Here is a 17,897-nt window from a genome sequence, read left to right on the forward strand (position 1 = left end):
CTGGTTTGAATTATTGATTACTTTAAATGGAATTTAATTTGTAAACAATCTTCCTTGCAATAAATCAATCATTTCATATTTTTAAAGGAAGATGAATTTATTTAATAAAGCCATTATACATGTATCAAAAGTAACTTCAGTCTCATCTGAGATGTAAAACTGGTTAATTGATAAATTTTATAATTTAAAACATCTTATCTGAGAAACATAGCATATTTTGATTATTGATATATATTATAACACGACAATAATATTCACTTACAAATGTTTTGTCTTTGTAGATCCAAGAATGAATTAGATCATGATGAGTATATGTTTTTCCTGACTGGAGGTGTTGGTCTGGAGAACAAACTTGCTAACCCTGCACCAACATGGCTAACAGACAAGAGCTGGGATGAATTGTGTCGTCTTGCTGAACTTAAAAAATATAAAAAATTAAGGTAAAATTTAACAAAATTTGCTTTTAGGAAACACTGAACCTGAGTTACAGACAATAACAAAACATAAAATCTAAATTAAAAGTGCAAGTCACGAATAAATAATTTTGAAAACTAGAACCCTGAGATAAAATAGAAAATAGTGTATATAAACATTGAATAAGATCTTATAGAGTTAATTTATAATCCTCCCACTGTTGAGCCCAGATACATCTGAATTTGGTCCTCAACTCTGATTTTTTTTTGCACCAATGATATTCCATACTTTCAACTGTAAGCTATTATTATGATGATGATTTAAAAATTATGACTGGCACATTTTATCAACTAAAAACATATTTTGGTTCTGAACAAATAATTTGACAAACTTTATGTCCAAGCAAATTGGTATGCTATTCTTCAATTGGCAGATACAAAACAGAGACTGAAACCTTAAAAAAATAACTTGATCTTGATATTACAACAGGGCCTAGAGTTCATATCTGTTCCATACAAACTTGTAACACTACACTTAATATGACCTCTGCATTATTATTGGCTGATTCCATGAGGAAGGGTGTTCCCTATGATATGATTTTTCGAATTTTAATGCCAAATTAGTGTGTTGACCCCAATTTCACGGTCCACTGAACATAGCAAATGATAGTGCGATTGAGGAATCGGTGTACTATAGACACATTCTTGTTTTGGTTTTTTTATATTGAATTGGATCCTGAAAGGCTGAAGGGCTTGATTTATGTCTATATGAATGCATTTGTTTATAATTATGTAACCAATCAATACATATGTAATAGATAAAACATACACTTTTTAGAAATGGGTATGTATCTGTTCGTTATTGTTATTCATTGATTGTTATGTTTTCAAGACAGAGTTATTGCATTTCATTTCATTATCTTTATCATTTTTAAACTTTAAATTTCAAATTTTTCGAGTTACTTATAATTGGGACCATGTTTTGCAAACTTTATGAGTCACAAAAACATTATGAGTGAAATTAAAATTCTATAAAATGTAAATTTACCACTTCTGGTGCTCAGTCGTGAATCAAATATTTTTTTTTTCAAGACTGTTCTTCTTAGTTGATTTTTATGCGGTATCAAAGGTTAATGATCTTATGACTCTCATGAATCTGTTTTTTTCTTTTATTATCATGACATTTGATACAGATATCTTTTATTATCATGACATTTGATAGAGACATACAGATAAATCTTTTAAGAATTGAAAACAATTTCCGTTGAAACAATGCCTTTATTGCACCTACTCGTTCCAGATCTGGAGAATTTTTATTTTATATAAAACATTTGACAGTTCTATTTAGTGTTACTCTATTAAGACTAATGACTATATACAAATTTGCTGATGTTGAAATATTTTTTAACAATTGGATTTGATTGTTTGACTTGTCTGTTATCAGACTTAGACTTTTATGACCTGATTCAAACACAAAAGATGTTTTATATTAAGATTGACTCTCATAATCCAATTTGTGTTAAATTTTGTTTGATCACGTTATCTCAGAAATGTTTTATTGTAGACAACTTTTTAATGCCCTTTTAAAGAAAGATAGATTGAGAATTATAAAACTACACATTCGTTGATTATTTGATGTTTTTCGTGCTCTCTTCTTTCACAAACATCAAAAACTTTAGACATTGTGAACAGGAATTTAATATTCTTATTTTATTTTTACAGAGAACATTTTATGAAGAATTTGGATTCTTGGAATAAATATTACAACTACAGAGAACCACATAATGAAGAGTTACCTGCCCCTTTCCAAACTGAATTAAATGAATTCCAAAGAATGTTGATACTTAGATCTATTCGACCAGATAAAGTAAGATACAAGTTTTCATATTTCTTCACCTAAACCGTTTGTGTCAGAAAACAAAACATGATCATAATTTTTTTGAGGGATTCATGTCCTCTAACTCTGCTATGAGTATTTTTTTTCACACAACTGACCATTTATTTCTTATTGCTATGCACAAAGGGCATTATTCCAATTTGATGAAACTAGGAAAGTACTGGAATAATTACATTTTAAAGAGAAGACATCAATTATTATATGAGGCAATATTTAAGCTGGATAGACAAGGAGCACTATTCATGCATCTGGTAACAGTTTCAATATAAGTTAGGATGATCTTTAATTGTACTAATTGTGTAATGCTAATGAAGGTAGATCCAGATCTATGTTGGTTCTTCCCACAATCTTTACATACATTAATATGTTTTACTGTACTTGCAACAATTCACCAGTACAGTATTGTTAATGTTCCTAACAATGTGTGGTTTATTTTTAGATTATTCCAGCTATAACAAACTTTGTGATGGAGAAGCTTGGTAAGAAGTTTGTTGAACCCCCACCATTTGATTTAGCCAAGAGTTATGCTGATTCTAACTGCTGTGCTCCATTGATTTTTGTCTTATCACCTGGAGCTGATCCAACCATGGCATTGTTGAAGTTCGCAGAAGACAAAGGATTTGGAGGAAACAAATTTAACTCTATATCTCTCGGTCAGGGACAGGTAGGACAACTCCATTTATTATTACCCTTTTAAACACAACTGTAGTCCACATAATTTTGAGTTAATTAAATGATTAAGTTACTACATGTGATGAATAAGGTATACTGAATCTTTTCTCAGCTTTCAATGATAATTCCTATTTACAGCAAATTTTAAATCAAGCATTTTCAGTGAAAACATCAGTAATTATATACTAATGACCTCTGTTCTTACATAGGGACCAATAGCCAGTAGAATGATAACGAAGGCCAGAGAAGAAGGTAGCTGGGTAATGTTACAGAACTGTCACTTGGCTGTGTCATGGATGACGCCACTGGAGAAGTTATGTGAAGAACTTACACCAGAAAATACACACTCAGAATTCAGACTGTGGCTTACCAGTTATCCATCAGATAAGGTGAATTATTGTACAGTTCTACTTTAAATGAATTACACAACCTAAACATGCTTTTTTCATACAACATTTAGTTGTTTTGACATGGCAGTAGACAAAAAGTATTGTAACCAGAAAAAAAGAAAAAATATGCCAATAACTAGTTTTCATTGTTTAAATTTCTATAATATTCACCCAATCACAGTATGAACTAATTACATGCTACAAAAGAAATGTTCTGTAGTCTGTGAACTTACAGGTTATTTAAACAACAGAACAAATAAATTGCTTGGAATCACCTACAGTGAAAAGTTGACCAGTAACCTTGTAAATTGATCTCTATGAAGCATATATACAGTGAAACCTATCTAAAATTAAACCTTGAGTAAACCAGAAACTTATGTTATTTTTGTACCAGGAGTTGCAGTATATATTCTTTAATATTATAACCTCAGTAAACTGTTTAATCTGAACAAAATTATCTGTCAATCTTTTGAATAGTTTTAGATTGGTCTCACTGCATTGAAATACATAATGATAACCATTCAATTATTTATGATATAAAATCATGGACATAAGGAAACATAAACCAACTTGAATTTCAGGAAAATGTATGACATCTAAATAATATTCTACCTATTTTTGCAGTTCCCTGTAACAGTTTTACAGAATGGAGTCAAGATGACTAATGAACCACCAACTGGTTTGAGACAGAACCTGTTACAGTCCTATCTTAATGATCCAATCAGTGATGCTGAATTCTATGCAGGATGTCCAGGAAAAGAACAAGTTAGTATATATTTTGTAGACAGTTGATCTTACTCTTAATATTTTTAATCAGTTATAATTTAATTTTCATGCCCTCTCAACAATTTCAAGACATTTCCTGCATGCTTAAAGTGTACAGTTATATAAACAAATTATTATTTGATTTAGCATTGCATTACTTGTTGTTTTTTATTATATTTGATAATATTATTTTCTTCAGAATTTTGAAAAGCTGCTGTATGGGTTGTGTTTCTTCCATGCCATTATTCAAGAGAGACGTAAATTTGGTCCTCTGGGATGGAATATTGCTTATGGATTCAACGAATCTGATCTTAGAATCTCCATCAGACAGTTACAGGTAAGATTTTAAGAGTATTTCTCTGTGTGATGCAAAGTTGACAATGTTTTTCGAGAGGTAACAATCTGATTTATCACTCTGTGTTATTTAATTTTTATGCCCCCGCAGTTGTCCAAAAGTTTGCCTCAAAGAATTTCTATGAAACTTACATACAATGCTTATTAATACAAAACACAGATTAAATTTAAATATTTGTGGTGTCACTTAAATTGTTCTAGACTTATTTACCTTTACAAATGGGTAAATTGCCGATTTTTCGTTTCTGTTCTCTAAATTTAGTTTGCCTCAAACAATTGTAATGAAACTTATACAGAAGGCTTATTACCACAAAATACAGATGAAGATTGATTATGGTAGTGTCACTTTAACCATTTCAGAGTAATGCCCGTTTACAAATAGCAAAATTGCTTATTTTTTTCTGTCCTCTAACTTTGCCTCCACCTAATGTTATGAAACTTGTACATAATACTTATTTTTTATACTGAATGTTCTGTTATAATTGACTTTTAAATTGAAAGTATAAAACTATGATGTCATGTACATTACAAATATTTGTATTTAATAAAGTGCACATGTTAAGTTCTGTTATTTTTAGCTCACCTGGCCCGAAGGGCCAAGTGAGCTTTTCTCACCACTTGGCGTCCGGCGTCCGGCGTCCGTCGTCGTCGTCGTCGTTAACAATTTACATTTTGAACTTCTTCTAGAGAACCACTGAATGGAATGGAACCAAACATGGCATGAATGTTCCTTATGAGGTGCTGACCAAGTGTTGTTACTTTGTAGCCGATCCATCATCCAAGATGGACGCCAGCGGGGGACTTAGTTTAACATAGGACCCTATGGGAAATGCATACAAATGACTTCTTTTAGAGAACCACTGAATGGAATGAAACCAAACATGGCATGAATGTTCCTTATGAGGTACTGACCAAGTGTTGTTACTTTGTTGCCGATCCATCATCCAAGATGGCTGCTAGCCGGGGACTTAGTTTAACATAGGACCCTATGGGAAATGCATACAAATGACTTCTTTTAGAGAACCACTGAATGGAATAAAACCAAACATAGCATGAATGTTCCTTATGGGGTGCTGACCAAGTGTTGTTACTTTGTAGCAGATCCATCATCCAAGATGGCCGCCAGCAGGGGACTTAGTTTAACATAGGACCCTATGGGAAATGCATACAAATGACTTCTTTTAGAGAACCACTGAATTGAATGAAACCAAACATGGCATGAATGTTCCTTATGAGGTGCTGACCAAGTGTTGTTACTTTGTTGCCGATCCATCATCCAAGATGGCCGCCAGCAGGGGACTTAGTTTAACATAGGACCCTATGGGAAATGCATACAAATGACTTCCTCTAGAGAACCACTGAATGGAATGAAACCAAACATGGCATGAATGTTCCTTATGAGGTGCTGACCAAGTGTTGTTACTTTGTTGCCGATCCATCATCCAAGATGGCCGCCAGCCGGGAACTTAGTTTAACATAGGACCCTATGGGAAATGCATACAAATGACTTCTTTTAGAGAACCACTGAATGGAATAAAACCAAACATAGCATGAATGTTCCTTATGAGGTGCTGACCAAGTGTTGTTACTTTGTAGCCGATCCATCATCCAAGATGGCCGCCAGCGGGGGACTTAGTTTAACACAGGACCCTATGGGAAATGCATACAAATGACTTCTTCTAGAGAACCACTAAATGGAATGAAACCAAACATAGCATGAATGTTCCTTATGGAGTGCTGACCAAGTGTTGTTACTTTGTAGCCGATCCATCATCCAAGATGGCCGCCAGCGGGGGACTTAGTTTAACATAGGACCCTATTGGAAATGCATACAAATGACTTCTTCTAGAGAACCACTAAATGGAATGAAACCAAACATAGCATGAATGTTCCTTATGGAGTGCTGACCAAGTGTTGTTACTTTGTAGCCAATCCATCATCCAAGATGGCCGCCAGCGGGGGACTTAGTTTAACATAGGACCCTATGGGAAATGCATACAAATGACTTCTTTTAGAGAACCACTGAATGGAATGAAATCAAACATGGCATGAATGTTCCTAATGTGGTGCTGACCAAGTGTTGTTACTTTGTAGCCGATCCATTATCCAAGATGGACGCCAGCGGGGGACTTAGTTTAACATAGGACCCTATGGGAAATGCATACAAATGACTTCTTTTAGAGAACAACTGAATGTAATGAAACCAAACATTGCATGAATGTTCCTTATGCCGTGCTGACCATGTGTTGTTTCTTTGTAGCCCATCCTTCATCCAAGATGGCCGCCAGCATGGGACTTAGTTTAACATAGGACCCTATGGGAAATGCATACAAATGACTTCTTTTAGAGAACCACTGAATGGAATGAAATCAAACATGGCATGAATGTTCCTAATGTGGTGCTGACCAAGTGTTGTTACTTTGTAGCCGATCCATTATCCAAGATGGCCGCCAGCAGGGACTTAGTTTAACATAGGACCCTATTGGAAATGCATACAAATGACTTCTTTTAGAGAACCACTGAATGGAATAAAACTAAACATTGCATGAATGTTCCTTATGAGGTGCTGACCAAGTGTTGTTACTTTGTAGCAGATCCATCATCCAAGATGGCCCCCAGCAGGAGACTTAGTTTAACATAGGACCCTATGGGAAATGCATACAAATGACTTCTTTTAGAGAACCACTGAATGGAATAAAACCAAACATGGCATGAATGTTCCTTATGAGGTGCTGACCAAGTGTTGTTACTTTGTAGCCGATCCGCCATCCAAGATGGCCACCAGTGGGGGACTTTTGAATGAAATTAAACATGTTCCTTTCCTTATCAATGAGGTTGTGTTGTCACTTTTAGCCAAATTTTATATTTTTCATATGATTTCAAAAACCCAAGTAGAATCAGGTGAGCGATACAGGCTCTTGAGAGCCTCTAGTTTTGTTCTATTCCAGATGTTTATTAATGAGTATGAAGTGGTACCATTTGATGCTATCACCTACATGACACTAAGTTCTGTAATTGTTTGTTCTATTCCAGATGTTTATTAATGAGTATGGAGAGGTACCATTTGATGCTATCACCTACATGACACTAAGTTCTGTAATTTTTTGTTCTATTCCAGATGTTTATTAATGAGTATGAAGAGGTACCATTTAGTGCTATCACCTACATGACACTAAGTTCTGTAATTTTTTGTTCTATTCCAGATGTTTATTAATGAGTATGAAGAGGTACCATTTGATGCTATCACCTACATGACACTAAGTTCTGTAATTTTTGTTCTATTCCAGATGTTTATTAATGAGTATGAAGAGGTACCATTTGATGCTATCACCTACATGACACTAAGTTCTATAATTTTTGTTCTATTCCAGATGTTTATTAATGAGTATGAAGAGGTACCATTTGATGCTATCACCTACATGACAGGAGAGTGTAATTATGGTGGTCGTGTCACTGATGACTGGGACAGGCGATGTCTCAGAGCTATCCTGCAGGATTACTATACTCCTACCATAATAAACGAGGCTCGGTATAAGTTCTCTCCAAGTGGAAACTACTATTCCCCACCTAAGATGGCATATGAAGATTATATTGAATTCATTAGGGTATGTTGTAGAGCTTATCGAAAGAGAAAGTAAACATCATATTCAATGTTAAAAGGGTGTAAAATTTTCTCCGCCTGAATTAATATTCCATATGAATACATGGTATTATTCAAAGAAATAAAGGCTGAAATCAGTTTGCTACAAAAGGAAGTTATGTTTTATACAAATCAGTCAGTTGGATTTAAGTTCTTAATTATACATGTATTTATTAATCTTTTATTTCAAAAGATTTTCAGTGACAGTAGCCAGTTCTAAATAAAATGTTTCAAATAAAAAAGATGTTTTGTCCTTTAAAAAACAAATTGTACACAAGCTCGGAGAGAAAACTTTCAATCCTGTTCTGTTATCTAGATTAACCTTTTTGTTATTTGCAGAATTTGCCAACCAATCAGAACCCAGAAATATTTGGAATGCATGAAAATGTGGATATATCAAAGGACATGCAGGACACCAAATTATTATTTTCCTCTGTCTTGCTGACTGAAGGTCAAGGATCAGGGGGTGGAGGTCAAGCTGATGATTCACTGTATACTATAGCTGGGGATATCCTTGCTAAGGTTTGTATCTTGTCCTTTTAATGTTAATATACTGATATCAGGGGGTGGAGGTCAGGCTGATGATTCACTGTGTCATATACCTGGGGATATCCTTGCTAAGGTTTGTATCTTGTCCTTTTAATGTTAATATACTGATATCAGGGGGTGGAGGTCAGGCTGATGATTCACTGTGTCATATAGCTGGGGATATCCTTGCTAAGGTTTGTATCTTGTCCTTTTAATGTTAATATGCTGATATCAGGGGGTGGAGGTCAGGCTGATGATTCACTGTGTCATATAGCTGGGGATATCCTTGCTAAGGTTTGTATCTTGTCCTTTTAATGTTAATATACTGATATCAGGGGGTGGAGGTCAGGCTGATGATTCACTGTGTCATATAGCTGGGGATATCCTTGCTAAGGTTTGTATCTTGTCCTTTTAATGTTAATATGCTGATATCAGGGGGTGGAGGTCAGGCTGATGATTCACTGTGTCATATAGCTGGGGATATCCTTGCTAAGGTTTGTATCTTGTCCTTTTAATGTTAATATACTGATATCAGGGGGTGGAGGTCAGGCTGATGATTCACTGTATACTATAGCTGGGGATATCCTTGCTAAGGTTTGTATCTTGTCCTTTTAATGTTAATATACTGATATCAGGGGGTGGAGGTCAGGCTGATGATTCACTGTATACTATAGCTGGGGATATCCTTGCTAAGGTTTGTATCTTGTCTTTTAATGTTAATATACTGATATCAGGGGGTGGAGGTCAGGCTGATGATTCACTGTGTCATATAGCTGGGGATATCCTTGCTAAGGTTTGTATCTTGTCCTTTTAATGTTAATATACTGATATCAGGGGGTGGAGGTCAGGCTGATGATTCACTGTATACTATAGCTGGGGATATCCTTGCTAAGGTTTGTATCTTGTCCTTTTAATGTTAATATACTGATATCAGGGGGTGGAGGTCAAGCTGATGATTCACTGTATACTATAGCTGGGGATATCCTTGCTAAGGTTTGTATCTTGTCCTTTTAATGTTAATATACTGATATCAGGGGGTGGAGGTCAGGCTGATGATTCACTGTATACTATAGCTGGGGATATCCTTGCTAAGGTTTGTATCTTGTCCTTTTAATGTTAATATACTGATATCAGGGGGTGGAGGTCAAGCTGATGATTCACTGTATACTATAGCTGGGGATATCCTTGCTAAGGTTTGTATCTTGTCTTTTTAATGTTAATATACTGATAAAATAAAAAATAATAAAGAATGGTGTTAAGGTAACAGTTGACAACACAGATAAAAGCTTTGTTTGTGCTTATTACATTCAAGGATTAGATTAAAGTTGATGTAGATTACATTGAAAACATGCACGTCTTTTTTCTGGATATGGTTTTGTATGTTGTATTTGATTCAGATTTTATTGACGGAGTTGTTTATATTTTCAGCTTCCTAAAAATTTTGATATTGAGACAGCCACTAAAAAGTACCCTGTGTTGTACAGTGAGAGTATGAATACAGTGTTGGTACAAGAAATGGAAAGATTTAATACGTAAGTATACCAAAACATGTTGAAGTTTAAAATGTACAAACAATTCATATGAGTTGTATGTTTGACTGATAGATCTGACTGTTATTTTGTAAAATAAGCTACACTTATATCTATGTAAAATAAAGAGATGTGGGATGATCGATATGAGACAGCTATCCAGGAAAGTTCAAATGGATAAGGATGTTAACAACTATAGATCACCATACAGTCTTCTTGATTTACCAATACCTATAAACTATAAAAGGTCATTGCTTCACAAAAAATATTACTGTAAATTCAGAAATTATTGTGTGCATTTATTATTGCGATTTTGACATTTTGGACTAAAATGCAATTATAATGTTTGCGATATTGTGAAAATCCTGTTTAATTCTTAATAAAAAAAATCAAAAAATAGAGTTTTAATTATTGTGATTATAACCCTGTCCCAATTTTTGCAAAATTTCTGAATTTATAGTATACAATTCAAAAGAGAAAATTAATAGCCTAATTTATCTTATAAACAAATATGGCAGGAAAAAACACAACATAGTTACACAGTTGATTTATTTTAACAAGACAAGTGTCATTAGAAACACTTTTTAGTAGGTTATCCTATTTACAAAATGTTGTTGCCACTTGTATACAGCCTAATAATATTTGAATTTATTTGTATTTACAGTTTGCTGTCCATCATCAGAAGCAGTCTGGTAAACATACAGAAAGCCATCAAAGGTCTTGTGGTCATGTCAACAGATTTAGAAAAATTAGCTGGCAGTTTGATGATTGGTCAGTTACCTGCTATGTGGGCCAAGAGGTCATACCCATCACTTAAACCTCTTGGAAGTTACATCAATGACTTCTTAGACAGACTCAAATTTTTACAGGTAAATCAGAGGGAATAAAATATGTTCACATGTAAAGAATAAACAACTCAGCTAACTCTAATAAGGCCTTTAGTTTTCTCGTTTGAATTGTTTTACATTGTCATTTTAGGGCCTTTTATAGCTGACTATGCGGTATGGGCTTTGCTAATTGTTGAAGGCCATACGGTGACCTATAGTTGTTAATTTCTGTGTCATTTTGGTCTCTTATGGACAGTTGTCTCATTGGCAATCATACCACATCTTCTTTTTTATAACTTCCTATGATTTTCCTGAAAATCACTGATTATAACTTACAAAGGTATTTTTGAAAAAGTTTAAAATACTAATTAAAGTTGTAATCTTTCTGAATCTAAAGTCTTTTTTTCTTCTTATTTTTCATCAAAAATATGCTTTCGGAGGGAATCGAAAGTATAGATGCATACAGACTTGCTACTATTGAAATAGACTTATTGTAATTCTCAGGTCACACTGTTGAAATGTCACAGGTTTAAATACATATTTCCCTGACATTTATGACAAAATACTCTTTGCGATTCTTTACTCTTTTGTTAGAACTGGAGACTTCAAAGAACAAAGTCAAATTAGAAATTTATTACTTTTTGACATATACAGATGTTTATTCATTTATTACTGACAATAAACATTATGAATTACAATTAATATATTCCAGCAGTTATTTTGATTATGATATTATATGTTATTCAGGTCTCAGAAAGGGTATATACTGTGACATTCCCGGGTTTATATCCCCGAAGGCGAAGGGGATATAAGCCCTAAGCCGGAAATGTCACAGTATATACCCTTTTTGAGACCTGAATTACACATATATTACGGATTACCCCTGACTTAATGTTATTTTCCAGTGTAGGTATTTGTTGACAACACATATATATTGAAAAACCCAACCTGATATGTTCGGCATTCATGAAGGATTTTCTAATTTGCTGTAAACATAATTTTATCGTGTATGTAATAATTTATAATAACACTTTTAACATTAAATTAAAGTATTAAAAGTGTAAATTGCGTGATTTTGTATCAAAAATGTATTATTGACTGAAGCACACCATTATTTTCCCTCTGTGAGCCTCTGACAGTTTGATACTTATGACTACGTCACATAGTAACCGGTGTTATGATGACGTTTTTGAGGTTCAAATTGGGGATAAAAACTTCGTATATACCCCGGCAGTTTCCTGAATATATACTGACATCTCTGTGTTGTTATCCAATCACAAACCTAGACACATTTGTAATCCGTAATATATACTAATTATTACGTTTTTTTTTGTATACAGAAATGGTATGATGAAGGAAAGCCAACATCATTCTGGATATCAGGATTTTTCTTCACACAAGCATTCTTGACTGGTGTCATGCAGAACTTTGCCAGAAAGTACACTATACCTATTGATACATTAGGATACGATTTTGAGGTTAGTTTATAGTATACTTCATATCAATGAAAATTAATATAACTATCTAATTAACCATATTTATCTGCAATAAAATCATGGATGAATTAAATGAAGACTAAATTGTGTTCACATTTTCATGAGTCAATAATTATTTTCCTCTAATCATCCCTCGACCTTTTGAAAAAGGAAGGTTTTGTACTCGGCTAACAATTTAATGACAAGCCCATAAACATGTGAAAGTTTATTTTAGATAAAAAGATATTATAACATTTATACTTTCTATATTCAGGTTTTAAAGGTTGACATTATGAATGAACACCCAGAGGATGGTTGCTATGTGTATGGTCTATTCTTAGACGGTGGACGCTGGGACAAGCACAAGTAAGTTCAAAGTTACTAGAGAAAAAAACATGAAATTTTGTTCATTTTTTAAATATTGACATTCAAATTCAAGCAGACGTATAACAACAGATAAGCAGTTCCCCCTCAATCACAATTAGTGTACAAAGTTTCATGATCAGATAAAACACTGAAGTCAGGTAAGGGCTTTGCTCATTGTTGAAGGCCATAAAGTGACCTAAAAGATGTTAATGTCTGTGTCATTTGGTCTCTTGTGAAGAGTTGTCTCATTGGCAATCATACCACTTCTTATTTTATCAGACACAGTTTCTGTGATCAATGTAAATTGGTATTTTTTTTTTTACTATATAACTTTCTATCATTTGTGATGATTTAGTTAAAGTAATTTTAATGATGAAATAAGTGATATTTAAATTAAACAAAGTAGTTGTTGGCTAATAAAATGTTGCACAGAGATTGACATTGAATTATAAACTCCTTCAATCAGAATCTTATCTCATACCACTTGCTATGAAGTTGTTGGGGTTTATTTTTTTGAGATGAAGATCATAGTTTCTAAAAAATCTAAATGTGTAACAGCAGAAAAGAATTATTCCTAAAAGTGATCAGAAAAAATCTGTCAAAGCAAGTCACTATACTGTGTTTCCCTTTATATGCAGGTGTGTGGAATGTGTGCTTCCTTTCTAAATAGACTTTAATTGTAACACAATTAATAAAGAAAACTTGTCACAATTGGGCATACTATGTTAAGAATCATGCTACTGATTTCACCTGAAGCATTGGAAATTATTTAATTAACCATTAATTGTATGTTTTGCAGGGGAAATTTGACAGAACAGCTACCTAAGATTTTATTCGATCCACTCCCAGCTGTATGGGCCAGACCTGCTAAGAAAGCTGATATTGATAAATCAGACAAGCGTTATGAAATACCGGTCTACAAAACCAGTGAACGAAAAGGTGTTTTGTCAACCACTGGCCATTCAACAAACTTTGTGTTGGCAATGCTGCTACCTACAGATCGACCTATAGAACACTGGATAAAACGTGGATTGGCATTACTTTGTCAACTGGACGATTAAATATCTTAGTGCTCTTGAGGAATTTATTTCATACTATATTTTTATTGACAAACTGTGATGAGCTATGCATATGAATTTGAACCAGTTATCTCTTGTCAGAGTGAAAATTACCATAAATTTGTTTTATTTATTTGAAGATTTTATTGAAATATTGTTGATATATTTATTTAGTTACTTGATTTGTTGGATATGCTGTGATATAGACTTCTCCAAGACAAAGTAATTTTATTTTTTTCAAACCCCAATACATGATATTTGGTAGTTTATAGTGACCTTGTTCTCTCGGTGTTGCAGTGAAGTTTTTGTCATAAGATTACACTTTTTAATCAGGATTCTGATAACTTGACAGAACCTTAATCTAATCTAGTTATCTTTTTATTGCTTCTCAAATGAATATTATATGTACATATTTTTATACACCGTTTATGATTTATACATTCCGTCCAATACTGATTTAACCATATAAAACTGAAACAAATATACAACACATATTTATTAATGTTTTTGTTATTTATATATGTATTTTACAAAGAATACCTAACCGTCCAATGTTTATTTTTACATTGTGTGTTAACCAGATGTTGTCTTTAAATTTCACATTCCATGTATTTTTGATGACCACAAAGTAGAAATGATCATATAAAAAGATATGCTTTAGAGAAATCAATTTTTCCATAAGGAAGAACAAATAGAATTAGACACCAGTACTTATGAATGCATTTAAAAAAAAGGTTGCATAAAGTAGTGAAGTATTATTTAGAAAACAGAAATCAGTCTGTAAGATATAATGTGGTATTTTGTTTTATTTCATCTGTGATATCTTTGAAAAAGCATAAAACTCTTACAATAAATTATGTTTTCACAAGTGGTGTTTTGTTTTTCGTTGTAGACATTTTTCATTTCTATACTTTCAACCTACAATATATACTGACACTATTCAATAATTCCATTGCCTTATTATTTTTTTCTAGAAAGATTGTACTGTCACCAACTCAGAGAAGGGTTTAGGTACTCTTTAATTGCAACAGGTCAATTTACTGTTGACCTTTCAAGAATGGCCAATGCAATGCACCATTTCACATACAATAATAATATACTACTCATGAAGATTAAAGTACCATTTCCATTTCAGAAAGGTTCTGTCAATGTACTGTCAACATTACACAATATACAATTTATTGGGACTATTCCAGAGTTTCAGTGTAATGTGACTATTCTGAATTGTAGTTGCTCTGTTACAAATAGAAAAGGAAAATGAACTGACACTATTCCAAAATGCTGTAGTAATGTTGTTATTCAAGAAGGTCAAATTTTATGTCACTACTTTAGAGAGATGAATGATTTTTCACTATTCCAAATCTTGTCAATGTACTGTCACTTATCATGTGCAGTCACCGTTTCCAGTATAGTCTGTATACTATTGCCATTACAAAAAGGTTGATGTACAATCACTGGTCAAAAAAAGGTTCCCATACAGTGACTATTACTTGTGAGTCAATATACTGTCTTGATAGAAGGGAAGGTAAATCCACTGTCAACATGAAAGAAAGGAATTCAATGCACTGTCACCATGACAGATAGGAAAGTCATTGGATGTCACCGTAAAAAAGGGTCCATCGGTATACACTGTCCCCTTGACAGACAGAAAGGTCAATGCATGTTACCATGACAAATGAAAGTCAATACACTGTCACCATAACAAAAAGGAAGGTCAAAGCATGTCACCATGACAGAATGAAAGGTCAATACACTTTGACCATGACCGAAAGGAAGGTTAATACATTGTCCTCATTGCCAATGCATGTCGCCATGACACTATGAACTTTCAATGCACTATCATGCCAGAAATGCAGGTCAATGCAATTCACCATTGCAGAAATGTAGGTAAATTCACTGCCATGATGATAGAAAATAAGGACAAAAGATTTTCAATGCATGTCACTTAAACAGAAAGAAGGTCAATGCACTGACATGACAGAAAGGTAGGTAAATGCACTGTCACCATCAAAGACTAGAAGGTCAATGTATATCACCATAACCGAAAAAAAAGTAAAGCCACTGTCGTGACAGAAAAGAAGATCAAATCATGTCAATACGTGTCAATGACAGAAAGGAAGGCCAATGCACTGTCATGAAGGAAAAGGCATCAATGCACTGTCATCATGACAGAAACAAAGGTCAATACATGGCAGCCTGACAGAAAAGAAGTCAATACACTGTCATGAAAGAACGTTGGTCAACGGACCGGCACCATGACCGAAAAAAGGTCTATACATTTCACAATGACAGACAGGAAGGTCAATGCGCTGTCGTGACAGAAAGGTAGTCAATGCACTGTCGTGAAAAAAAGGTAGTCAATACACTGTCGTGACAGAAAGGTAATCAAAGCACTGTCGTAACAGAAAGGTAGTCAATGCAATTTCGTGACAGAAAGGTAGTCGATACACTGTCGTGACGAAAGGTAGTCAATGCACTGTCATGACACAAAGGTGGGCAATGCACTGTCGTGACAGAAAGGTAATCAATACACTGTCGTGACAGAAAGGTAGTCAATGCACTGTCATGACAGAAAGGATGTCAATGCACTGCCGTAATAGAAAGGTAGTCAATGCACTGTCATGACAGAAAGGAGGTCAATGCACTGCCGTGACAGAAAGGTAATCAATGCATTGTCGTGACAGCAAGGTAGTCAATGCACTGTCGTGACAGAAAGGTAGTCAAAACACTGTCGTGACAGATAGGTAATCAATACACTGTCGTGACAGAAAGGTAGTCAATGTACTGTTGTGACAGAAAGGTAGTCAATGCACTGTCGTGACAGCAAAGTAGTCACTGCAGTCGTGAGAGGAAGATATTCAATGCACTGTCGTGACAGAAAGGTAATCAATAATTTGTCGTGACAGAAAGGTAGTCAAAACACTGTTGTGACAGCAAAGGTAGTCAATACATTGTCGTGATAGAAAGATAGTGAATACACTGTTGTGACAGCAAAGTAGTCAATGCAGTCGTCAGAGGAAGGTAGTCAATGCACTGTCGTGACAGAAAGGTAATCAATTCACTGTAGTGACAGAAAGGTTGTCAATGCACTGTCGTGACAGCAAAGTAGTCAATGCAGTCGTGAGAGGAAGAGAGTCAATGCACTGTCGTGACAGAAAGGTAATCAATACACTGTCGTGACAGAAAGGTAGTCAAAACACTGTTGTGACAGCAAAGGTAGTCAATACATTGTCGTGACAGAAAGATAGTCAATACACTGTCGTGACAGCAAAGTAGTCAATGCAGTCGTCAGAGGAAGGTAGTCAATGCACTGTCGTGACAGAAAGGTAATCAATTCACTGTAGTGACAGAAAGGTAGTCAATACACTGTCGTGACAGAAAGGTAGTCAATACACTGTCGTGACAGAAAGGTATTCAAAATACTGTCGTGACAGAAAGGTAAGCAATACACTGTCGTAACAGAAGGGTTGTCAAAACACTGTCATACCAGGAAGTTAGTCAATACACTGTCGTGACAGAAAGGTAGTCAATACACTGTCGTGACAGAAAGGTAGTCAAAACACTGTCGTGACGGAAAGGTAATCAATACACTGTCGTAACAGAAAGGTTGTCAAAACACTGTCATACCAGGAAGTTAGTCAATGCACTGTCGTGACTGAAAGGTAGTCAATACACTGTCGTGACAGAAAGGTAATCAATGCACTGTCGTGACAGAAAGGTAGGCAATGCACTGTCGTGACAGCAAGGTAGTCAATGCAGTCGTGACAGAATGGTATTGAATGCACTGTCTTGACAGAAAGGTAGTCAACGCACTATCGTGACAGAAAGGTAGTCAACTCACTGTCGTAACAGAAAGGTAGTCAATGCATTGTCGTGACAGAAAGGTAGTCAATACACTGCCGTTACAGAAAGGTAGTCAATGCACTGTCGTGACAGAAAGGCAGTCAATACACTGTCGTGACAGAAAGATAGTCAATGCACTGT

General features: G+C 34.6%; 1 protein-coding gene across 13 annotated transcripts in view; it reads left to right on the forward strand.

The window, feature by feature from the left end:
* LOC139497263 (dynein axonemal heavy chain 12-like) overlaps positions 1-14,781 on the forward strand; it is a 68,031-nt gene extending 53,250 nt beyond the window's left edge. For 10 of the 13 annotated variants that reach the window (XM_071285459.1, XM_071285468.1, XM_071285447.1 and 7 more), the window contains 13 exons: positions 282-440; positions 2,136-2,280; positions 2,750-2,974; positions 3,192-3,371; positions 3,996-4,136; positions 4,336-4,473; positions 7,862-8,095; positions 8,470-8,652; positions 10,087-10,190; positions 10,852-11,056; positions 12,355-12,492; positions 12,764-12,855; positions 13,655-14,781. In XM_071285459.1, coding sequence (XP_071141560.1) covers positions 282-440; positions 2,136-2,280; positions 2,750-2,974; positions 3,192-3,371; positions 3,996-4,136; positions 4,336-4,473; positions 7,862-8,095; positions 8,470-8,652; positions 10,087-10,190; positions 10,852-11,056; positions 12,355-12,492; positions 12,764-12,855; positions 13,655-13,916 — 2,206 coding nt within the window. In that variant the 3' untranslated portion in view covers positions 13,917-14,781. Of the gene's footprint in view, positions 1-281; positions 441-2,135; positions 2,281-2,749; positions 2,975-3,191; positions 3,372-3,995; positions 4,137-4,335; positions 4,474-7,438; positions 7,550-7,861; positions 8,096-8,469; positions 8,653-9,302; positions 9,353-9,501; positions 9,552-10,086; positions 10,191-10,851; positions 11,057-12,354; positions 12,493-12,763; positions 12,856-13,654 lie in introns of those variants that run through there. The other 3 variants (XM_071285476.1, XM_071285483.1, XM_071285538.1) reach the window with 3 other exon arrangements.
* Positions 14,782-17,897: the final 3,116 nt, after the last annotated feature.

Source organism: Mytilus edulis, chromosome 1 (assembly GCF_963676685.1).
Source record: "Mytilus edulis chromosome 1, xbMytEdul2.2, whole genome shotgun sequence".
Lineage (NCBI taxonomy): Eukaryota > Metazoa > Mollusca > Bivalvia > Mytilida > Mytilidae > Mytilus > Mytilus edulis.